The 25,985-nt window shown below is 36.4% G+C and overlaps 1 protein-coding gene across 2 annotated transcripts in view; it reads right to left on the bottom strand.

The window, feature by feature from the left end:
• Positions 1-25,985, bottom strand: part of MLLT3 (MLLT3, super elongation complex subunit) — a 283,980-nt gene that overhangs the window by 95,544 nt on the left and 162,451 nt on the right. For both annotated transcript variants that reach the window (XM_025360181.1, XM_025360182.1), the window contains exons 3-4: positions 18,956-19,038; positions 9,993-10,136 (exon numbers count right to left, since the gene is read on the bottom strand). In XM_025360181.1, the coding sequence (XP_025215966.1) occupies positions 9,993-10,136; positions 18,956-19,038 (227 nt within the window). The remainder of the gene's footprint in view (positions 1-9,992; positions 10,137-18,955; positions 19,039-25,985) is intronic.

Below are 25,985 nucleotides of genomic sequence, written 5' to 3'. Positions count from 1 at the left end.
AACCAGAACATTCTGATAACAAATTTTCAAGAAAGATTTATTTATTATTTCTCTAGATAACTCTGTCTAGACTGTATCAAACAAGATAGCTTTAACATCAAAATCACCTTTTTTATGAACCTATAAATACTGCCACTGCAAATGGTTATCCAGATGATACCCTGCATAGGAAGTGTGGCCAATGGAATGAGGATTCGCTGAAATTCAGCTATGCTATGCTAGCCACGCCATGCTCCTTGGGCTGGGGTTTTGTAGGTTGGGGAGAGGTAGCAGCACTTTACTTCCTTACTTATTTAGAGACAGGGTCTTGCTCTGTCACCAAGGCTGGGGCTGTAGTGCAGTGGCAGAAATCATAACTCACTGGAGCCTCAAATTCCTGGGCTCAAGCAATCCTCCCACTTCAGCCTCCTGAGTAGCTACGACTATAGAGGGGTGTCACTACACCAAGCTAATTGTATTGTATTGTATTGTATTGTATTTTGTAGAGACAGGGGTCTCACTCTGTGGCCCAGGTTGGTCTCAAACTCCTGGTCTCAAGTGATCCCCCGCCCCAGTCTCCCAAAGTGCTGGGATTATAAGCATGGCATTTATTTTTAATTTGCCCAAAGACACAATGGTTATCATATGCATGGACTTCTGTCTACATTATCGATACAAATTCCTATCTTAAGTCACCACAAGTTCATGTAAAGGCTGATATTTGTAAGGCCAACTAAATTTTTATTATACTTCATTTTACCCTAACTGTAGTTGATTGGACCAGTTTGTTTCATGAATAGGGCATCCTTATCTCACTCAATCTGTCCATTATTTTACCATTTCACACTACCCACAGGCCCACAATCTACCGTATAGGGAAAGGGAAGGTGTGAATGATATTTACAAAGACAAGCTGCAAAATCTACATCTACAATAATCTATATTAAATTACAAATCTTAGGCCAGGTGCGCTGGCTCACGTCTATAATCCCAGCACTTTCGGAGCTGTGGCGGGTGGATCACTTGAGGTCAGGAGTTCAAGACCAACCTGACCAACATGGTGAAATCTCGACTCTACTAAAAAATACAAAAATTAGCTGGGTGTGGTGGTGTACATCTGTAGTCCCAGCTACTCAGGAGACTGAGGCAGGAGAATCCCTTGAACCCAGGAGGCAGAGGCTGCAGTTATCCGAGATGGCGCCACTATATACCAGTTTGGGTGACAGAGCAAGACTCCATCTCAAAAACAAAAACAAAAATAGAAACAAAATATTTACAGATCTTTCTAAATAACTGATCTATGCATTAAACAGTCACACACACACACACACACACACGAACTAGTACATCATACTTCTGTATTGTCAAAACCATGAAGAGAAAATTTCAAATTTGTGCAAAACAGTTCTTTTAATTTCTGGGTCTTAAACCAGTAAGTTTAATTTTGAGAAGCAGAGCCCCAGAAAGGGGAGCTGGGGGATGGGGGAGGGAGAAAGCAATGGAACACATTAATGGTAAGTTCTTAACAACCAAAAAGTTTACATCAATCCTCTGAAGTGTGAGGACATAGAATAAAGTCATATATGTTTAAAATCTATGCAAGTTATGTTTAATATATTAAATGCAAAATATAGATTTTCAGTGGGATCTCATCTACATAAAAATACAATGTGAAATATTGACAGAGGTTATAATCACTGGAAAGATTACAATGATTTATTTTCTTCTTTTTTGCTTTTCTAGATGTCCACACTTCCTAAAATTAACACATACTTATTTTAAAATCAGGGAAAATGTTATATTCCTTCTTGAAACTAAAATATGTTCTTTCTGGTGGAACATTATTATTACGTCAAATCCTTGTAATCGAAACTTTTTACTTTTACCATTCCAAGTAACAAAAATCATGGTTTAACCCAAAATATAATAAATTTGCAGAAAAAAGAGGTCATGTTAATAAATAAACTACTTATTTGCTGACTACTTAACTATGTACCAGATTGCACTTAATAATCTCAAATGGCAGAAAGGAGATATTATGCTTATTTTGGATTTATACAAACCTAAGTCCAAGGTAAATTAGCAGCAGATTCAAGAATTGAATTTGTGCCTTCAGATATAAAAATCAAATGTTCTTTTTGTTATACCATGGCTATATCCCTTTTGGTAATGAAGATTATTATATTAAACTACCTACCATCTATCCTCAACCCCTGAAAATGAACCATATATGCTTCTACTTCGAGTCTCAGACATTTGTTTCTTAAAGTGCTACCTTCAGATCCTGATTATTGTCAGGTTTTCTTATAACTCATGGAACAAGAAAAAAGGCAGAAAACAAAATGTTAATCATAGCCCCCGTTCTCCTCCTCAATTTCCCCTAAAATTGTTGTCACTTAATATTATAGACTATGAAACCCAAAAATACCTGGCGAGGACAGTCAAAATAGGCAGCTGTGCTCATAGACAACTCCCTTACCATTCTAGGAGAGAATGAACTCAGATAAACTGTTAGATACACTTGTATGCATCCTTGAAACAAATACATAAAGAACTAGTACCTGAGCAAAGATGAAAGAGAGAAACAGAATCAACAGTTTTCAACTGCAATATTTGTGTATTTAAACAGAGAAACAATTATTTCTTAATCTGAAATTTCTCCAACATTCACATCCTTTCATATTTTTCCTTTTCTGTTCATTTCTTATTTTCTTGACTTTTTGTGCATGGGGGACAGGAGGTAGTAGCAGGATTAAGTGACAGCTTTAAGATATCACATCATTTCCTTTCAAAACTAAATTCAGGTTACTACATTAAGAGTTTCATACACACAGTCAGCTAAACTGTTACTGCAGGGAGGTCTGCAGAAAGAAATGGGGCACACCTTCCAATACTGACAACTACACACTAAAAAAAACTTTTCTTAGTACACATTCTAGGAACATCTCCCTCTCTCCTCTGTTTCTCTTTCAGTCTTTGCTCAGTTTACGCAGTGATGGCGTTTCAGCTTTCAGCAGAGTGGAAAGTTTGCCCCTATATTTTTCTTCGTCACTTAAAAGGTAAACAGTAGTTGGGAAGGAAGGAACAAATGAAGACAAGAAAGTTGTTTTATCGCACAGATTTTTCTGGTACATATTTTTAAAAGTCTGTAACTGCCCTGCAATCAACGTGTGTGACTTTAAGAAGACATTAAATCATAAAAACACTAAATAGGTGGAGTGACATAAATAACTTCGTACTATCATGATCATGCTTTCCCTGAAACAATTTATGAGATCGACATTACATTTGGAATTAAGGTTCACAATTTTGACTTTCTACTTAACATTTATATGTATGTTCCACTTTCATGACTTAATTTTCCAGTTTTTGAGGGGAGGTGGCAGACAAGGTTATAGAAAGAAGGAGAAAATGCCAAATATGACAGAAAATTAGCTTCTAAGAAATAACCACATAAATGAAGCAGCCTGCTTGGTCCTACATTTATTTAAATAAACCACCTTTTATCAGTGCCAGTAAAAAAGCAGCAGCATTCTTTTATCTTTTAAAGCAGACAATTACAGAATTATATATATATCAGAAAATAATCAAAAAGGTACTTATTCCAAAACAAATATCCAAAAATCCAATGAAGCTGTCCAGTGGCAGCCACTAAAATAATCTTCACTGTATTATTTTCTTTGAGTCATTTTAAAAATAAGCAGCCAGCTATCCATCTCTAGGCACTGTCTAGATGAGTTTGCCACAAAAGCCACTTATATTTTTAGAAGCCAAAGTCTTGACAAATCAGTTCCTAAGAACATAATTTGTTACACATCGAAGAAAGCTGAAAACACAGACCTTGGTTAAAGAGGCTTCCGTATCTTTTTGTAACCTTTCCAAATGTAAGTATGTGGGAAGAGTACCCATAAATTTAAGTTGAAACTGAAACACTTAGAATATTTCCAATTTAAAATACATTAAAATGTGGTCTTTGAAAGGAAATGAAAATGGCTTTTTAAGCATATGAAAAGTTGCTCACCATCACTCATGAGAGAAATGTGAATTACAAATGAGATGCCATTTTTCATCCATCAGATTGGGGGAGAGGGTAGTTTAATAAATCATCCTGTGGAGAAACAGGCACTCACATACTATTTGGTGCAGGCATAGAGTAATACAACCTCTTTGGCAGGAAATGTGTACATGTCTACCAAAATTTAAATTTCACTTTGCCTTGGACCCACAATCCTACTCTAAGGAATTTATCCTACAGACATACCCATGTGCACAAAGAACTATGTATGAGTTTATTTACTACAGTATTACTGGTGTCCCAGAGGAAAACTTAGTGTACATCATGCTACACTGTGTGTATATTTACCTACTCAAAAAAATTAAAATTTGAGGAGAAGAGAATGTGATCCATACAGTTGAGAAATTAGAAGTGTTCTGAACTCCCCTACAAAGGAAACACTAAACCACCCTACAAAAGATTCATTCCAAATCCTTGTAATAAAATGCTGTGTTCAGATGGCTTGACACAGCTGCATTAGTGAAAGCTCCTTATCCTAGGATCCTTTTGGCCCTTTAATAAGCAAAACCCCTCGTTGGAGGTCCACTGTGGGCCTGAATTTCACTTGACAATCAGCAGCATTTCAGAAAGATTCCAATTTATTCCTTGCGAAAACAGATCATATATAAATGTAACTGTCACTCTCAGAAACAGGGCTGCATTATGCTGCAGATTTAATACAGACTGGAAGCATGTTCCCCATGTCTTCTCCAGCAAATCTTGCCAAATGGGCGTCTGAAATGTCCTACTGAAACAGGTGGTGTCTGAACAGAATTGGATTTCTGCCTATAGAAACCCTAGTTTTAACAACTGCTGTGGTTAGTTTTAATTTTCAGTCCTCAAAATTAACTGCTTGCCAGTGATTCAGAAATAGGACTGAACAACATGTTTAGACTTTGCCCTGTTTAATTGAGGAAAGGAAGGAAGGAAGGAGGGAGGGAGAGAGAGAAAGAGGGAGGGAAAGAAGAAAGAAAGGCAGTAGGAACAAACAAACACCCAACACCCTACCACCATCCCATAAAAAACAACAGAACCAAAGCAGGCCATTTGGTTTCCAGGCAAAAAAAAAAAAAAAAAAAAAAAGAAAGAAACTGCAAAATAAACTTGATTTTCCAAAGATGCTTGCCTATTTTGTGCTTTCTTCGTAGAAGCACAAGGATCCAACTACCTTGCTGGACATATATGTGAACTCTTCTAAGGAAACACATAGCCTTGAGAAGCGTTTAATCTGCTCAAAATTCAGAATTAAGAACAATGGTAATAATCTATTTTTCTAATGAAAAGTTACATCTTACAAAATAATATTCCAAGCCCTTTACACAAGCAAAATACAAACAGACACTTTATACAAGCAAAATACAGAGTGCCAACACCTTGGAGAAAGAAACCACAGGCTAATCTTTAAACACAACACAGATCTATCAATGCGCTGGTCACACTAACTGGTGCTAAACATGTTTTCCTGTGAATAAATGTTGAGTAGCTTACACTAAATAGCAAATCTTTTTCACCGTACCTTTAAGTGCCTGATATAAAGATGGTTAAGCATCTGTTGATATTCTAAACCAGTAATTGAGGGGAAAAGAACTAAGGTACTGGGTATCTACTATGTGCCATACATCATGGTTACACGTTCCCTATGAGGAAAACACTGCCATATCCGCTTCACAGCTAATAAACTGAGATACAAAAAGATGCAATGGTTTTTCCCAGGGTTACCCAGCTTGAAGATGATAAAGGTTTTATCTAAACCAACCTGACTTTAAAACTTTTCCAATTGTATCACACTTCTTTCCAACCAGAAATTCAGAAAGACAAGTTAGTAGAACCATAAATTTTAGTTCCCCGACATACAATATCTAATATAGAGTATATGTTTACTTTGCCAGCACCTCAAAGAAAAGTTCCTCTTCTTTCATCTGTCTTATAGTAACAGATGTCAAACTCTTCTGCAATATTTTCAGTATGACTGAATTCCAGCTACTAAAAAGTGATAAGTGAATAGAGAGAAAATTACCTGTCATGATCACAAGCCTTTTAATCTTAATATCCTAATGAGCACAATTTGAGAATCACTGATCCAAAAGGGATCAATCAGTTCATTCTTTAAAAATGGGAAATACATAGAAATATCTCAGCAAATACAGAGGTGCTTCTCCACAGAGTACATTTGGTCCTTTTGCTTAAAATTAAAAGACAGATTATGTGTGATCTTGCCCTCAAAAGTTTACTGCTCACTGCTCTCTTCCCTCTACCAGTCAAAGAATAAAGATCTCAAAGGAAATATCCTCCCTTAATATAATAATATACTAAAATTTATATAATAAATATGAATAATAATTTTTATAATAAGTTCTCAAGTTGTTCTTTCCCATTTCATAACCCCTACCCTCTTTTTCTTACTTAAAGCTTGACAAGGGGCTGGATGCAGTGACTCACACCTGTAGTCCCAGCACTTCAGGAGGCCTAAGGGGGCTGATCATTTCAGCTCAGGAGTTCAAGACCAGCCTGGGCAACATGGGAAAACCCTGTCTCTACAAAAAATACAAAAATTAGTCAGGTGTGGTAGTCTGTGCCTGTTGTCCCAGCTACTCAGGAGGCTGAGGTGGGAGGATCACTTGAGCCAAGGAGGCTACAGTGAGCCTCCTTGGAAGCTACAGTGAGCCATGACTGCACCACTGCACTCCAGCCTAGGTGACAGAGTAAGACCCTATCTCAAAAAATAAAAATAAAAATCTACCAACCTGGGCAGCATAATAAGACCCTGTGTCTACAATTTTTTTTTTTTAAATTAGTAAATGTGGTGGCATGTATCTGTAGTCACGGCTATTTGGGAAGCTGAGGTGGGACGTTCATTTCAGCCTGGCAAGTCAAGGCTGCAGTGTACAAAAATCAAGCCACTGCACTCCAGCCTGGGCAACAGAGTGAGACTCTACCTCAATTAAAAAAAAAAAAAAGGTTTGACGGGCTAGTTCCTAAACCAAATCCACAATTTCCCCAGCAAGCTCCCATGAGCTCTCCAATTTAGAGGAAACTACTTTCAGGGTCCTATAAAATAAATCACTCTGTATTCAATACTCTCAGAAAATAATGTTTAAGTCTAAATGTGCCCTGCCCACAATATTTTTTCTTTTATAACAAGAATGTACTTAATATTATGGAGCCATGTCACAGAAAAACACAGGGTACATTTCTTCTAAGGGGGACATAACACCAAGTTTTGAGACTATTTAGGAAATAGTATGACATTGAAATTAAAAACAAAATCCAGTGAAAAGAATAGAATGTTACTGACCCCTCTCCCAAAAAAGTTGTTATAGGCTTATAGATTATGAAGTAGAAAAAATCTGCAGTTTTTCAAGATTCTCTGGCAAAAGTTCTTTCAAATTATTTTCTTCTAAGAGCTAAAAAAACATTTTTTCCAAGATGCTTCCAGCTCTAAAAACAACCTTTCTGACCTCTTGAAAAGCGACACTCAACTTTTAATAGCTCCATGTACTTTTTAGTTTAAAAGAAAAAAGTAAAAGAGAGGGAACCATAGTCAAACACTAAGTTTACTCCACCCATGCCTTAAGTTATATATAATGACTAGAAGAAGGGTTCAATTTTTTTTTTCCTTTTAAGGTAGAATATATACATCTATGTTGCATACATAATCTTTAGGTATAAGGAGGAAAGTATCCTTTCTCCCATCACAAAACCCAGGCCAAAAAAGAAAAGAAAAGTTTATCTGAAGACACAATCGTGAACTCATTTCTCATGAAATCAGAATGGCTCATAAGTTAGTAACACCATGATAGGCTGCATTAATACTAAGACAAGACAAATGGTTAAAGCCAGGTATAAATAATATAAGGCAGTCAAAAATCTAGGTAAGTCAAAAAAAGTTTATTAGTCTATTGATTTCTTTTTACATTTCTATAGAAGTTCATTTTAATCTTCCCATATGAAATAGACAAAATCTGTAGAATTACTATGATTTTTAATAAATTTTTAAGTGTTTATTTTACTGCAAAATTCACTGTGATTAGTCCCTTAAATAACTTGTAATATTTCAAATAGCATATGCCTGGAATAGTTCACATTTTATTATTTTAGAGTTGTCAAGACACAGTCTAATTCTAATAGGAAAATATCTGCTGGCTTCAAACAGCACTTAAACACAAAGAAGGAAAGCTGGAAGTCAAGAAGAATCATTCTGAGATAAAGGCTGAGTAGAGCACAAGATGAGAAATCAACTAGAGACCTTATCAGGATGCAGTGCTGCACTTTGCTGCATTATCACTGACTGTAACCTCTTTTCCAGCTCACAGGCAACCCTCTACTTCTCTGGGACTAAGTGGTTGCTTTAAAAAGTTCTTGTGTCATATTTACGTTTTCCTATGACCCTTATCAGAAGTATGATGTACTCGAGTTCCATAATTTGCACACTCTAATTACCCACCCAACTACACAACCCAAAAGAGATAATCAGAAATGTAAAATGCCAAATTCTTAAGAAAAAAAATGAGGCCGATTAGGATGTAAAATGGACCAGTTGATTGTTAAGGGCATAGACTTAGGTAAATAGCATCAACACTATACTCCTGATAACCATAAAAGGAGTAAAATAGAGTTACTTTTCCAAACAACTTCTTTAATAGTTTTATAATAAGTTCCTAATTTTAAAATAAGATGTGTTACAAAAGCCCATTTCTTCATGAAACTGCATTTCCCCCATAGAATACTCTAAGTGGCATTTCATTTCCAAAGCTGGCCCAATACCCACTTTTCTACTGACATACATACAACAAGGAATGAAACATGGTAAAAGTACTTGCAATGCTTCAAACACATATTCATAATTCAGGTAAAAGGGCAGCAGCCTAGCAAAACAGAACTCAAAAAATAAGGTTCACATCACCCAGAATAGTCACACAATTATATATATGGGCAACTTTCTCATAAGAGGAACAATAGCTTCTCTTAGGTTCTCAAAGTGGTTGTTCATGTATTCAATAAAGAAAACTACGCCACAAAAAAACCACCTCCTTCCTACAAAGCCCTCAGGTAGAGTTTATCAGTGATATAAGGCATCTTGGCGGGTTATGGTCTACAAATGCATATAGAAAATAACTTCATAAATAGAAAACTGTGCAAAAACTTTCCAGAGAAACTGGAAGTGAAGTGAAGATGATCCTGGAGAAAAGAACACATTTCAAAATAGACAGGGTGTGAAGTGCCCACATAATATGATACGTAAGTTCATGTGAAGTAGGAGCTGATGATCCCAGTGACATTCATTGTCAAATAGATTTTGACCAATCAATAGTGTTTGTACAGCTGACCCAGCTTCAGAAGCAAACATTCCAAATGTTTATGTTTGCAAGAGGTACCACTTAAAATTCTTTCCCATACTAGTCAAATCACAAGGGCAAAAATTTACAACACTTTTGCTACCATTACTTTAAAAAGGAAAATCCATCTTTTATCGACACAAAATTCAAACAAACAAAAATGCGTATTTAAATGATTCAAACATGTAATATGAGTGAAGATACTTTTTCTATTAATTGTGATCAAGCAAATTTGGATTTCTTTTTATATAATTTTTAATGTGACTTGCAACTTAACCCCAAAGTTTCTATAACTGATACAACACAGTTCAGATATTACTCTTTTCTTAAATGAGGAGAGTTTATTGCTTATTTGTTTTGGCATTTTGTCATAATTAAATTTGAGCTGCATAGATTTTAAGACTGTTTTAATACATAGTGTAATTTCAAACTTATACCTATCTAAAATATTATTGTCTACCTCTTCATCTGAACACATGAATCCACAGCTAAGCCATCAAGTTACATCATCTCTTTTTACCTCTCCCAAAACCTTATTATACTTTTTAACACATCAGGAACTAGTGTTTTTTTTGTTTTTTGTTTTTTAATAGGAATGCTTTTCACAAGAGAGTGCCACTTACCCCTCCTGCCTTCAGCAACTTTCTCCTAAAGTCCTCTGTGGGGTTGTTGAAAGTTAGCTTTTCACAGCGGAGGTGATTCACTGGTGGATGGCCTTCAAGATGCAGGAATAAGTCATAATCAAAGCGGACTTTCCTAGGTTCTTCCTGGAGGTTAACAAAATTTATGAAAGACAAAAGAGAGGCATAAGTGAAATTTTAAAAGCAAAATTTACTCCTCATAAGAAATAGAAAAGACCTAAGACATCTAACAGCTAAACTGTCAAAGCAGTACTGGGGGAAAAAAAGTATCATGGAATCATCAATGAAACAAAGTGGAAATATCTGACAAATTAGTTTCTTTTGTTAGGGGAAACGAAATGAGAAAAACTTCTCATCTTCCCCATGATCTTTTAGGCGACAGGATACCAGCAACACAGCCACCCAACTAGAAACCAAGCACATTCCTTCCTCTTCCCTACCCCACTACACTCACCATCAAAGGCTGCCATTTTCTCCATAAATATTTCTTCAAACAAGCCCTCTAACTCCTACTACTAGGCTCTTACTCATGGCCCAAACTACTATAAACTCTTTACTTTGGGATATATTCTCTTCAATTCCACCTCCATTCAGACCTTAAGATTATCTGTATGAAAAAAAATCTAGCCATTTTCACTTCCTAATTAAAATTTCAACAGTTTCCAATGGCCATTAGGCTAAAAACCCTAATCTCACCTGAATGCCACATAAGGGCCTTCATAATCTGGCTCTTGGCTTCATATCCTACCACTCCCCTTCTCTCCATCTGATGGCCTAGCAATATCCCACTGCTGGTTGCTTCCCAGTACCTACCATGTTGTAGGTTACCTCTGGTTTCATTCTTGCTTTGCATTACTACCTTCACTGCCTACCTCCATTTCTCTACCTACTGCTTTACCTACGTAACTTCTCATCCTTCCCAACTTATGATTTCACTTTTGGAAAACCTTCCCTTAACTCTCAGCTCCCCACTGCCTCTCCTCTACCCTGTATGCATCTTTCTCTTACCCTTGCCACATCTTAGAATAATTGACTTCTTATTATCACCATTTACTCTGCTGGATCAGAAGATTGTTGAAAGTAGGAACAATGTTTGAATCATCATTGTATCCTCAAAAACTAGTTTATGACTATACACAGTAGAAATGCAGTAAGTATCTGTGAGATTAATAAGAATGGCATTTTTCTGAATAAATAACTAGGACAAAATAGCATCTTATGCAAAAGAACACAATAATTAGAATTTCATGATACCTAGGTTCAACTCTCAAGCCATTACTTAAGTTGACTGAACATTTATCCCTCTCTACACATTGATCTTTAGCCACGCAAGGTGAAAATACAGACTCAAGATAATAATGACAACTAATACGTACTTTAATATTCATCTCATTTAATTCTCACTGCTCTCTTTGGGGCAGATGTGAGCCTTGTTTTATTGTTATATTACTAATACATGATGAAACAAAAATGATTTGAATCCATTTCTTTTGACTCAAGGGTCTTAGCACCTGAAACTGTCAGAATATAAGAATTAACTACTCAAAATTCATGGTTTCCACTTCCTCATCCAAACTTCCCAAATCATAATCTCTACTCATTTCTTCAGTACTCCTTCACTTCCACTACAATCTGACATGAAACCTACTTTTTCTCTCTCTTATCAGGATGCCATTCTCTCCTGGTTTTCCTCAAAGTTTACTGGCTGTTCCTTCTCAATATTCTTCATGGACTTTCTTCTCTTTCTTCATTGACCCTTAAATGTGCTTTACCTTTCTGCAAAGTTTCCCAAGGAGATGACACCTATTCACAAGGAGTCAGTTCCGCCTGTGTGACAGTGACTCCCCTAAGTGTATCTCCAGCCCAGCTCTCATTGGCTGCTACATACATGTGTTCCACAGGTTGACTTATGGCAGCATCCAATTCATGCATATGTGTCTTTTGTCCTATCCTCTGTTATCTTGGAAAACAGCAATTCTAACTGCTTGCCAAGGTTAAAATACACAAAAACCATTCTCAACTGTTCCTTCTTCCTCACTCACTACAGTCAAATTTTCTCTAAGTTCTATTTAGCATTCGTCCTTATGAACTTTCAAATCCACCTATCCTTTCCTCTAAGGCATAAATATTGTCCTAGCTTAGACCACCACCATTCTTCATTTGATGTCCTCCCTGATTTTGAACTTACCTCATTCTACTTCCCACAATGACCAGAGAATGAGCTTTCTAACACAAAAACCAGATTACAGCTTTCCACTGACATAAAAGCCTTTAATGGTTCATCATTTTCTGCAATAAAATCCCATTTCCTTTGAATAACCATTGCAGTCTCTTACTACCTTTCCTACATTTCTTTTGATATCTTACTATACTGCTTTCCCACACCTTTGAAGCATCTGCAGTTCCCCAATACTTCACATTAATTCATTCATTTGGCCTTTCACAAGTAGTGCTCCTCAAACCTAAAATGTCCTCCCTCCCAGCATAGCTCCCCTCCTATTGCCTTGTTAATGCAAACTCATTATTCAAGACCCAGCTAAAGCATTAATTCCTCTGGAAAGTCTTTCTCACTCTCCCAGTATAATCTGAATTAGACGTCCTTCATAGCATTCCTCTATTAAAGTAATTATCACATTTAGTTATGATCATTTTTTATTTATCTGTCTCTCCTCTAAGTTGTAAAACAGAAGATGCAACTTTAGAGTTAATTTTAAAAGGAGAGCGTAACTGGGAGCATAAACTAGTAAAGCCTTTTTGGTAGACATCTTGACAATATCTGTCAACATACTAAATACATATGATGTTTGACCCAGTAATTCTACCTCTAAGAATCTCTTCCATAGAAATATTCAAATATAGGTACAAAAATATACTCTAAAATGTTCATGGTAGCATTGCTTATAATAACAAGAAACTAAGAATTATCTTCATCATTACCATATAACACCATTCAGGTGTTTAAAAATACTGACTTTGAAAGGTATATTGAACTCGGGAAGGGGAACATCACACACTGGAGCCTATCATGGGGAGGGGGGAGGGGGGAAGGATTGCACTGGGAGTTATACCTGATGTAAATGATGAGTTGATGGGTGCTGACGAGTTGACGGGTGCAGCACACCAACACAGCACAAGTATACATATGTAACAAACCTGCATGTTATGCACATGTACCCTAGAACTTAAAGTATAATAATAATAATAAATAAATAAATAAATAAATAAATAAAAAGGCATATTGCTAACTGAATTAAAGGCAAGTCACAAAAAAATATTAAATCATGCCCTGCCAATCTATGCTGACACACATTTTATCTATGCAAATACATGGAGGGAAATCTGGGAAGACTGTACCAAATAGTTAACAATCATTAAATGTAGTCAAAGGACTAAAACTCCTAAGTTCTATTCCATATACTTTTACTAAGAAAATACATACTCCTGTACACTTTCTGAAAGAGAAAAACATTGAAGAATACATTAATTACCAGCATAAAAAGAATGAGGTAATATCAACATCACTTTATAGTCTACAACAGTCTAAAACAGAACAAAAACATCACTTTTCAATAAAACCAATGGTAAGCACCACAGAAAATGACTCTCCGAATCCTGAGTATGATTTTTTTTAAGATTTTTTTTTTAAGTAAGAAAAAAGTACTCATAAACTTGTGCTCTGGCCAACTGAATATCTTCTCTTAGAAGGCAGACATCGATATTATGTCAGTCTATGCTCCTCAGAAAACATTCTTCTTCAAAGTTCAAATAAGAAAGCATGTGCTTACTCTCTGTATAAAAATAATACATTTCCTAGAGGTGGAAATCTGTTTTTGGCAATATCAAGTTACCCTCTCTCATTCTGCAGAAACTTCAGTCCTTGACATTTACTCTCTCTTTTATGAGATCATATTGAAAGAGAGAAGCATGGGATCCTTTCAAACATAAATCGATTATGTTTCAGTGTCCCTGTTGGTTTAGAGTTTCTGAAACACACAATTCTCACAAATAGGCTTGTTTTGTTGGACACAAATACAAAATAAGACAGAATTAACATATACAAACTCAAGAGACGTACTGACACTCTACTACCCCCTTGACCCTGACAGCTCAAATAAATGAGCAGAATTGAAGACGAGCTCATTACAGAAGCAGGAAAAACACAAGGATGGGAATGTGACCAAGGACAGGGTATCTTTAATAGGTAGAATTAAGACTCTTCCACCATTACCTGGAATTATTTTTTTTCTGCTTTCCCTCATTCCTATGAAAACTCTGAACAACACTTTTTCATGAACCATTTAATATGGTTTGGCTGTGCCCCCACCCAAATCTCATCTTGAATTGTGGTTCCCATAATCCCCATGTGTCTTGGGAGGCAATTAGATTATGGGGGTGTTCTCTCATGCTGTTCTTATGATAGTGAGTGAGTTCTCACAAGATCTGATGGTTTTATAAGAGGCTTTTCCCCACTTTGCTCTGCATTTTTCTCTCCGGCTGCCTTGTAAAGAAGGACATGTTTGCTTCCCCTTATGCTAGGATTGTAAGTTTCTTGAGGCCTTCCCAGCCATGCAGAACTGTGAATCAATTAAACCTATTTCCTTTATAAATTACCCAGTCTCAGGTGTTCATAACAATGTAAGAAGGGACTAATACATCATTACTACAATGGATGTTTATTCTTCAAGACAGAGTTGAATAAACTCCAGGGATAAATAAAATAATAAATATACAAAATAAATAAATGAACACTCTGAAGCAAGAGCCTAGACCTATTAAATTTTTACCAATGGATCATTTCAGTAATACGAAAAATAAAAAATACAACCAGCTGGACCTTGGGGAATAAGCCAGACGCAGAAAGACGAGTACTGTCTGAGTCCATTTATATGAGATATCTAAAACAGATATTATGTAAGATTTTAAATTCATAAAATCAAAGATTGAAATGGTGGTTACCATGGGCTGGGGAGAGGGGAAAATGAATTGTCAATCAACAGGCATTAAGTTTCAATTAAGTAAGATGAATAAGCTCTAGAGATCTGCTGTACATTGTAACTATAGTCAACAATAAGGTATTGTACACTTAATACACTTAAAATTTAAGAAGTTAGATCTCACATTAGGTGCTCTTACAAGTTAAAATTAGAAAAAATAAAGAAACAAATATATCTAGCTCAGAGATCTAGATCAGACTATAGTAAACATTTAGTTTCTAAGACATCCTAAGAAAACAACACAGTGACAAAGCAGTAATTCCTTTCTTAACTAAGAAATTAGTAACATATAGAAAAGTACTTAAAATGCTATATCCATGTGCCCTCTACTGAGATTAAACAGCTAACACTTCCAGAGATTTGCTTTATCTTTTTCTTCAAAGAAATAAGATTTGGCCAGTCGGGGTGGCTCACACCTGTAATCCTAGCACTTTGGGAGGCAGAGGTGGGCAGATTGCTTGAGCTCAGGAGCTCGAAACCAGCCTGGGCAACATGGTAAAACTCTGTCTCTACAAACAATACAAAAATTAGCTGGGTGTAGTGGTGCGTGCCTGTGGTCCCAGCTACTTGGGAAGCTGAGGTAGAAGGATCACTTGATCTCAGGAAGCGGAGGTTGCAGTGAGCTGAGATTGCACCACTGCACTCCAGTCTGGGTGACAGAGTGAAACCCCATCAAAACAAAACAAAATAAAACAAAAGAACTTCATATGTGTAAACTTCTCCATTCCTCTCCTCCAGTAACTAATGCCCTTAAGTTCCTGTGTTGTCATTCCAGCATATGCTCTTATACTAAATACATACCTCTCCAGAACACCATTATTAATTTTAGTAATTTCTTTAAAAAATACACAAATGATATAACCATGTACATATATTTCTGCAACTTTTAAGTCATCATTTTTTGAGACTTACTCATGTTGCCACACTAAATACTGTACAGAATTCTAAGGATTACTTAATTACCATTTACTGATCCTCATCTCTACATAGGGCCAATTAGGTGTATCCTACTTTTCCATATTACAAACACTGAAATATATACGTATTATTGTGTACATGTGAAAACAGAAATCATTATAAAGTATGAAATTTTAAAGAAAGCCTAAAACTAGAAAATAGAAATAAGCTAATCTATATACTAAAGAGAAAATCTACAATGTTCCACCTGTGTCTATTTTACAATGGCCACAAAGGAAGAGCTGTTTTTCATCTCATATGCTGCTTTCTTCCTTTATATTTTAAGAAAATAAAATCCCCCACAAAGTGAATATATGTCTTACAGTCATAATGACTACCCAATGTGCCTTCATTATATCTTGCTTTTACTCTGTTCCATGAATTTCAAGAAGACTGAATGTGTGTGTGTGTGTGTGCGCGCACATGCGCGTGCGTGTGTGTGCGTGCGCGCGTGGTAGGGAGTGATACTTGCTGCCTCTTCATCCTTTACTTGTTCTCTTCTTAAATCTGGCATATGGGGAAATTCCAGTTATTTTTGTAAAGCAGGAAACTGAGCAATTCATAAAATAGATTCCTCTGCTTCACTCAGAGCTTGTACAAATGACCAGAAACGTTAAAAACAAGAAAAGAGAGAAGATACTTCACTGCATCATTATTTCCAAACTGAGGTCAATGCAATGTCAAACTAACTTTGCTGGTGGGAAGGCAGTGGTATAATCATAACCATTATTGTCTTCTCATAACAGATCATAATTGCCTATTCTTTAATTTCTTTGAGATAAGAACTTTGCTGGCTTGAAGGGCTAGATTGTTCCTATAATGTAGCCCAATCTCTAGATGAAATACAACACTGGATATGAGGATGTGACAAGAGGGAAGAAAAGCACCATATGATCTTCATCACTTAAACTTCTAAGATATTAAAAGGGTATGTGTCTTTAGTAAATGACGAGTTGATGGGTGCAGCACACCAACATGGCACAAGTATACATATGTAACAAACCTGCACGTTATGCACATGTACCCTACAACTTAAAGTATAATAATAATAAATAAATTTTTTTAAAAAAAGATATTAAAAGGGTAGTGGGAAAGATGGGAGATAGAGACAGGCTCTAAATTTCTTCCCATAAACATACCGCTTAAATTAAAATTACACTGAAAAATGAGCAAAGGATATGAATAGTCACTTCTCCAAAAAAAAAATACAAATGAACAATGAGCATATGAAAAGATGTTCGAACTTGTAAGTCATCAAAGAAATGCATATAAAACCAAAATGAGGTGTACTTCACATCTACTAGGATGATTATAATATACAATAACAAGTAACAAGTATTGGAGAAATTGGTGGTGAAGGAAAAAGAGAAGAAGTAAAAGAAAGCCAAAAACCATTTTCTTAAGGGAAACAGAACTTGAAATGAGAAAAATGAGCACTTCAATATGAAGGCATATTACATGAGCAGATATAAATACATCTCAACAATTTGATTTGATGACAAATATGTGAACGATTCAGTGGTATCACCACTAAGAAAGATAATTATTATTCTAGCAAAGAGTTATTGCTAGATAGCACAGAAGTTAGGAGTATAGCCAATGGAGAGAAAGACCTAGATCATGAATCTGGTTTTAACACTTTCTAACTGCTGAACTGAGCACTGAGACTGCTATAAGTTGAAAAAGCCAGTGTGACACTGTTCCAGTGGAAGGGACTGCACATTAAAGAGTGGCTTATCAGTGGTTCTCTTACTAAGCATCAGAAGGACTAGAAAATATGCAGATTCCTAGGCCCTACCTCCAGAGATTCTGATTTGATAGATCTGGGTTGAATCTGAGAATCTCATTTCTAACCCGTTCTTAGGGTAATGCTAATGCTATCCCAAGGACCATATTTTACTGACCACTGGTTTGGATTACATGATATTCTATTTGCTCAGTTCTTTAAAAGAAAAAAAAAGCCAATTACCTGACTTTTCAACAGGTTTTAGAAATTATGATATCTCTGGAGGAAAAATAAGGAATATAATAATTAGCATTTTAAGTGCTTATCTATAAGGTACTATTCTAAATACTTTGCAGAAGTTTATTTTATCTAATCCTACTAACCACCTTTTGAGGTAAGTACTCTTATCTCCTCATTTCATAAATAAGGAAAGTAAGCTCCACAGAGGTTGAGCAATTTGTCTGGCATTATACAATCTGTGTGTTATGCCACATATGTAGTGCTGAAAACTTTTTTTTTTTTTGAGATGGAGCCTCACTCTGTCACCCAGGCTGGGTGCAGTGGTGTGATCTCGGCTCACTGCCATCTCCGCCTCCCGGGTTCAAGTGATTCTCTTGCCTCAGCCCCCTGTGTAGCTGGAATTACAGGTGTCCACCACCACACCCAGCTAATTTTTGTATTTTTAGTAGAGACGAGGTTTCACCATGTTGGCCAGGCTGGTCTCGAACTCCTGACCTCAAGTGATCTGCCTGCCTCGGCCTCCCAAAGTGCTGGGATTACAGGTGTGAGCTACTGCGCCTGGCCTGAAAACTTTTAAATTCAGTAAAATCCATATATCTGAAGTTGAAATAACTATATACATGTATGGTGTGGGTATCAGCTAAAGATAAAATGAGATTATTCTTTGCAAGCCTCAAAAAAATTCTACAGATATGAAAATGAGAAAAGAAGCATTTTACTGAAAAACTATAATTCTTCTTTTCTATTTTACAAACATATTTATCTTTTCCATATGGTAATCACTCCTCTCTTTAAAGGAACACTTAATAAATTTCACATAATCTGACTTCATTTAATTAAAATTATCTTCTTCTAGCCACTTCCTTGATAATTAAGGGTAATGATAGCCAAAATTCCTAGAAGACAAATTTAACTTTTATTTTAATATCATCTAGTGACAGAAGTGCTTATGAGTCAAAATTATTTTAAACATCATTTGGCTAATGGTGGATCTTCTACTGAAAGATTAATGGGTAAAGATTACATACCTTGTTTTTAAAATAAACCTCAATTGGCAAAATGAAACCAGCATACCCAGATTCTTCTACTTTGTAAGGTGGATCTTTGCACACTGCAACATTAAGAAAGAAAATAGGTAAGATGAGAATAGACAAAAAGACATTCTTCTTTTTTTAAAAAAAAAAAATCCCATTCTACCGTCTAGATCACACCCAATTTTCATAGCCCCTTGCCAAAACAAACCCCCAGTTGAGTCTCTGATCTATGCTTTATTTCTTCTCCAGAAACTGTAACAATAATTTCTCTTATGTAAAGCAGATATGTAATTCATTTATTCAAATCTTGGTGGAGAATAGCTCATCACAGTCAACCATGATTATTAATGAGTGAACTTCACTTGTTATTACCCTGCCCTAAAGCTTTAGGGAAACTGATGATTGCTCCCTATAACCCAAAGTTTGAAAAGAACTGTAAGCTTCCTAACAAGAGTATTATCTATGTCTAGTCTTTGATGCAAATCACTCTCCACCTTAACTCCTGACTTGTCTGAGATGTCCTGACTTCTTTTTTATTTTTATTTATTTATTTATTTATTCTGTGAGACAGAGTTTCGCTCTTGTTGCCCAGGCTGGAGCGCAATGGTGCAACCTCGGCTCACCGCAACCTGCCCCTCCCCGGTTCAAACGATTCTCCTGTCTCAGCCTCCCAAGTAGCTGGGATTACAGGCATGCGCCACCACACAAGCTAATTCTGTATTTTTAGTAGAGACGCGGTTTCTCCATATTGGTCAGGCTGGTCTCGAACTCCCAACCTCAGGTGATCCGTCTGCCTCGGCCTCCCAAAGTGTTAGGATTACAGGCATGAGCCACCGTGCCTGGCCTAGAGATGTTCTGACTTCTATGCCATCTGCTTTCCTTAGAAAATCCCAAAACCAGCGTTTCTCTATGACACATAACCTCCCTCCTTCACCCACCCAAAAGGAATGTTTACTGAAATACCAACATATATGTAAACACTTAAGATCTAATCACATCATAAGAATACAAAAGAAACAATAAGGCTTTTATTTCTCATGGAGTTAAAAGGAAGCAAGACTATTAGGCAAGCTCTTGGGGAATAAGAGACCCTAAGAAGCTAAATAGGATTTCATTCCACTAAACTTTCAATTAAATGAAAATCAATCACAAGCCAACTGAAACCATTCTAGTTAAGACTACATTTTGGTGGTATCATGAAGTAAACACGTACATGCCAAATACCAAGGCCACACACACTGATGCCCTGAGTCCTCTTCAGCAGCCCCAGCTTACCTGTCCCTTTGTCACCTACCAAAACCCCTCTGCTTCATTCCAATGCATTTCCCCCAAATGCGCCCAGCATTTCCCACCAGTGCCTAGTCCTCTTTCTGTCCCTTCTACCACACCTTGAAGCTACTCAGTATCCTCTGCAAATTCAAATTCTAATTTCTTCACAAGATCTTTCTAGACCACAAAGTATTACTATCTCTTTTCCTTTTATCCTCCTGAAAAGTTAACAGCCTGAATCAGTGCCTTGACACTGAACAGAGTTCCTTATGACCATATTTTGAAAGCTCTTTCTGCTAATTTCCTTTCACTTCTCAAGGACAGAAAGCACATTCACCTCAAGAAGACAGAGTGTCAAGGGCTCAGGTGACAGCAGCCCAGCATACTTGGGTGCCAATCCATGATCCTCCTCAGACTATGTGAGCTACCTCTGCAAAATTATTTCACCTCAAATCTCTGGGTTCCTCTTCTAGACAATGTGAAGACTAAACAGGGTGACTGTTACGGACTGAATGTTTGTATTCCTCTAAATCTCATAAATTGAAATCCTATCAGGAGGTAGGAATTTTGAAGGTGATTAGGTCATGAAGGTGGAAACCTCATGAATAGGATTAGCACCCAAGAGAGCTCTCTTGCCCCTTCCTCTATGTGAGGAGATGGTGAGAAGACAGCAGTCTGCAACTCTGAGGAGGGCCCCCACCAGAATCCTACCATTGTGGCACTCTGATCTGGGACTTTTAGTCTCCAGAACTGTGAGAAGTCCACTTGTGTTGTTTATAAGCCATCCAGTGGATGGTACTTTGTTAAAGCATCCTGAATGGATAAGCACAATGATGTGCGTATAAGATGCAGCACAGGACCTGGTGCACATAAGTTCTCAGTAAGTGACTCAAGCCGGGCAGGAAATCTAACCCTAAAACACCCAATTGCTATGTAGCCTTTTGGATGAAAATAAACAGGATGCAGCAAGCAGAGAGCCCTAGATTTGGGTCAGAAGACTCAGGTCCACAGCCCTGGATTGAATATTCTCTAGACAGCCTACGTTTTTTCTCCCTTTAAAGAAGAGGAAACACCATCTACACAACTGAAGGCATGGCTGTCGACATGCCAGGAGACTGTATGTAAGGAAACAGAAGCGCGAGGCATTTTTATTACAGACATGATGTTGATAATGTACCTGGAAATTGGTTAGACATTCCACAAGCAAAAATATGGTTACAAAAAGGTAAACTGAAGCCCACCTTAGGAAAATTGTCCCAAACTGATATCAGAAGAAGTAAATCAAGAACGAGGCATCTCACATGACCTTGTAAGTTTCTCTAATAGAAAAATGAAAAAGTGAAAGGATCCAGAATGGCTTCAGTCTTGCATTCAGTGACCACCTGTCAACCCATCATGAATATTCAAATACTGTGAACATCGGGGGTTGGGGGAGAAAGGAGAGAGTCTCACTAAATGCACTGAGCAGCCCCCACCCCACTTTAGCAAGAAGGCTAGTGTTACACTCATGACATTTCCAGGCTGCAAAGCCCCTTTTCAGAACAGCAATTTCAGTGTCCAGGTTGCTTGGGATTAATCATGCCAATGTCATTGGAAGGAAGTTTATTTTGTGGGCTGCTGCACATGCCAGAGAAGTTATAGCTGTTCCTCTATATACCCTTTTGTATAATTCATTTTCTCTATTCTGAATGCAAATTGCTCCTATTATCGGAAACAGCCGTTAGTGCGCACATCTTATCGTTGAATGTCTTTGGATTTTTTTCCCCACCCTTTAAAGAAAATGGCCTGCTATGCACTAATATTCCATAGAAGTGTGATTTTATAAGAAACTGTTTACCAATTCATATAATTATTTTTAATGTAATAATTTCATCAACAATAACGAACAATGTCTGTAAAGCACTGAGTTCTTAATTAGAAGCAAACAATAGGAACTTTTTACACACAATAAACAGGCTAGAAAATCAGTAGCCATGTAAATAAAAACTTACAGTTCTAATCTGAATAAAGTCAAATTAGGGGAAGTTATTAATTTGGGTATTTTATGATCAGAATGATGAGTTTCTTAGTTCAAAACAAGAAACAGAAGTTAAAACTTAGAAACATTTTAGCCACTAGGGATAGTACATCAGATATAAAGCAATTCTTTTTAAAACTAGTAGAACCATGTTTGGGAGGGATCACCCGTCACTTGCACACTTCTTCGTTAAAAGTCTCTTCTCTCACTGCATTAAGTTTATGATAGCTAAGCATTCTAAACCCTTAAATTAACTCTTCCTCTTGATTGTTCAAGAATCAGATCATCCTTAAGCTCTATGTCATAAAAGGCCAAGTTTCAGAAGCTACTGAAGGAATATTCACCTTTAAAAAGCCATTAAAATCTTTAGGTGACAATAAAATGGGATAATTAACATTTATTTTTTAAATTCTCATGTTCTATTATATGCATATGCGTTCTCACATATTAATTCAGGCAAAATTATTAAATACTTTTTTCATCTGTAAAAATCCAGCCCAGATGTTAGCTCTTTCAGAACATCTCCCTTGGCTCTCTTCCATGATCTTGTTGCAATGAACAGGTCAGTAGGTAAGTCATTTCCCTCTCAGACTCCTACACTAGACAGACCCCCTCGAAGTCAGCAACCAAAATCATTATTCATCTCTGTAATGCCTGACACTACTGTTGAGCCAAATAATATGTACTTAACAAATGTCTGTTAAATTTAACTTTTAAAAGACTCATGCTACCCTTCGCTGATTTACCACTGCCAAAGCAGTTGTTTTTCCAATAGAAGTGGTGAGTTGACAGTAACCAATCAAACTCTTCTCCAGAACCCCTACAATCAACATAAACTTTCAAAACTTTTAAAAAATTGGTACAGGTGATAGAAAAGTGTTGCCACAGAGGAAATTTTTCTTGAGTACTGTGGAACTGGTCCTAGTTCTGAGGGTACCACATTTTAAGCAACTGAATTAATCAACTGGACCAGAAGATCGCTAAGGCCATTTTGAAACTAATATTCAAGAGCCATAAATAATGGCTCCCCTTCTCCTCTCTGTCCACACATTACTACCCATGTGCTCCAAGACTCTAATTGGGAGAGGTTTTCAAAACTCTCTTTGTCCAATTAATCCCATGTACCATGTAAGGTCTATTAGGATACTATAACGAAAATTCATGCCTGAGAGAAACAGACCAAAGTTTTTGTTTGTTTAAAAAGAAGTTTAATTGGGTTTAATTGCATTTTTCCCTGAAATGGCTTTTCAAAATAACAGAAACAATATAGATTCAAATATATAATATGTAGTATGATGCTAACCATACATTAACCAATAACCTATTTAATTTTTAGTTGGAAAACATGTACACAAGGAAGAAAAACACATGGAAAGGGGGAAAAGAAAATGATATGGCAAATTTTCCATAAGTCAAAGTTAGAAATAAGTTAGCAATAAGTCAAATCCTTACTTATTAAAAGTCCTTACTGAAAATTTTAATATTCTCATTTAGAAGTAAAAGATTTGACAAAGAGCTGTGCTTGGTACAGAGAAATAAATGCTCTGTAACTGAAAAAATATGTTTGTGCTTATATAATAAATTACTTATATATATTCAATAAATAAATGTAATTAATAGGAGCCATTTTTTTAGTACCAAAAGAAAAAACTCTGCCAACTCCATAAGACCCTCATTTAAACTTTAGAAATATTATTAGGCAACAGTTTTTTCCCAAAACCTCAGGAAAACAGCTGGTAGATTCCTCTCCAGAGCATCCCTTTAGTCTATATGTTTTGATGCTATGATTTATGGCCATCTGAATACTTTTGTTAAGAACATGGCCCAGTTGCCCATTGATAATTATTGGCTTTATTTACTGTGCAGAGAGCCCTTCAGGAAGGAAACACATCAAACTATATATAGACTGGTTATTACTATTGCTTTGTGTCAAATGTCCCTTCCAGCCTTAGCATTTTGGACTCCCTCACTTCCTGCTTCAGTTCTACCACATCAGAGCCCCCAGGAATGGGGCAAACAGGGTCCTGTTCAGCCCGTCTCTCTGCACCCAAACTGTTCTGCACTACCATCTGGAAGTCTAGAGCCAGCGTCTGAAAGTCTGAGCATCAGAGGGTATCTTACCGTACCTACCACTAAACATGGCTTAAGGCTTTTCAGTCAAGACATTTTGAAAACAAAAATCAACAGTTGGGTTTCGTTTTTATTTTTATAAGCACACACATGCACACACAAAAAGATTCATCATTGCTTTTATTCAGCCCACTTCAAAACAGATTATTCCTGAAGAAAAAATTTTAAAAAGTTTTCCCTCTTTTGTGTTTATTTCCTCCATTTCCTTGAACAAGAATTAAAGATAACATCAACAAATATATTGAGCTGTATGTTGAGCTGGTATCACCTTGTGGATCTTTTAAAAAATTCAAATGCAATTCTAAAAACCTAACTGCTTCTTATACAATAAAGAACTGTAGCCACCCACTCTAACTGTCTAATTAACTTTCATAAAGTTTTAAAAACACAAACTAGATACAGTTAGCTAGCGGAGAAGATGCAGACCACCTGTCCACCTCCTCTGGACTCACCACTCAAGGCCTGACTCGATAGCACTATTTCTGGAGAGCCTTCTGCCAATATTCAAAACAAAAATGGTCATTTCTCTCTTCTACCTTTTTCTCATTGCATCATATTAGCTAATCCTAATATATCTGCTACCATCAAGTCCCATCCTCATCCCTACTTAATTCTGAGCTTTCCAAAAGCTAATGCTGTTTCTCACACCTCCTCTCATTCCTTATCCCAGATGATCATTTATGAAATTGAGTTAAATTTGTGAAACATAACTTTAGCATGAGTTTTAAAGGAAGGGATGGAGCAAGTATACAGGAGAAAGTATACAAAGCCTGGACAGCAAGCAGAAAGTGTGAGCAAAGGCATCAGGAGAGTAAAATTCAATATAATGAGACAGTCAGTATAAGCAGAAACATTGAAAACAACAAAACAACACACGATACAAATAAAGTTTATATTTGTATAGAAAACATCATGCTATACACACTCAGAAATTCATGTCAAAAGTCCAGGAAAGGAAAAATGGATTGTACTCATAAAGGAGGGATTATTAAATCTGAAATGTTACAGAGAACCCCTAGATTTGGAATAAGAATTCGAGACTCCAAATTGGCTATATTGCAAAAATCTTAATGATGATACATAAAAATTACTTCATTTGTTAGTAACTTGGAATCTTTACTTATATATTCAGAATATCTCTAGCTTCTCTTTCAAGGGGGTGGGGGGGAGAAGAAATTTTCTTTAATATATGCACAATATTTTTAGCTTTCTAAGGAGTTTAGTCATTAGAGTTAGCAAAGTCCATGTAGCTGAGGTTAAGCCAATACATTCCATCTTGAGGGAATATAACAGCTGTGTTAAAACAGGACTGCCTTCACAATCATTTCTTCAAGGAATGTATAACAAATAAGCCAGCAAAATTCAGAAGTTGCCCAAAACTAGATAATATTATTAATTGTTAGGAAATACTAAATATAATTCCTCAGGCTTACATCTTTCACTAAAATTGATAGTGCTTCTCCTAGCAACTTGCCCCAAGTTCCTTCAATATAACTCAGTATACAGAATTGTTTCAAATGATTAGCCTAGTGGAAACAGATGTCCAGGCTAATATGATGCAAAATAGAAAAAACTGTATCTTCAGAGAAGGTTCAACCTAGAAACAGA

The sequence above is a fragment of the Theropithecus gelada genome, chromosome 15, assembly GCF_003255815.1.
Source record: "Theropithecus gelada isolate Dixy chromosome 15, Tgel_1.0, whole genome shotgun sequence".
NCBI lineage: Eukaryota > Metazoa > Chordata > Mammalia > Primates > Cercopithecidae > Theropithecus > Theropithecus gelada.
Note: the sequence above shows the minus strand (reverse complement) of the source record. Positions and strands in the feature narration are given on the sequence as shown.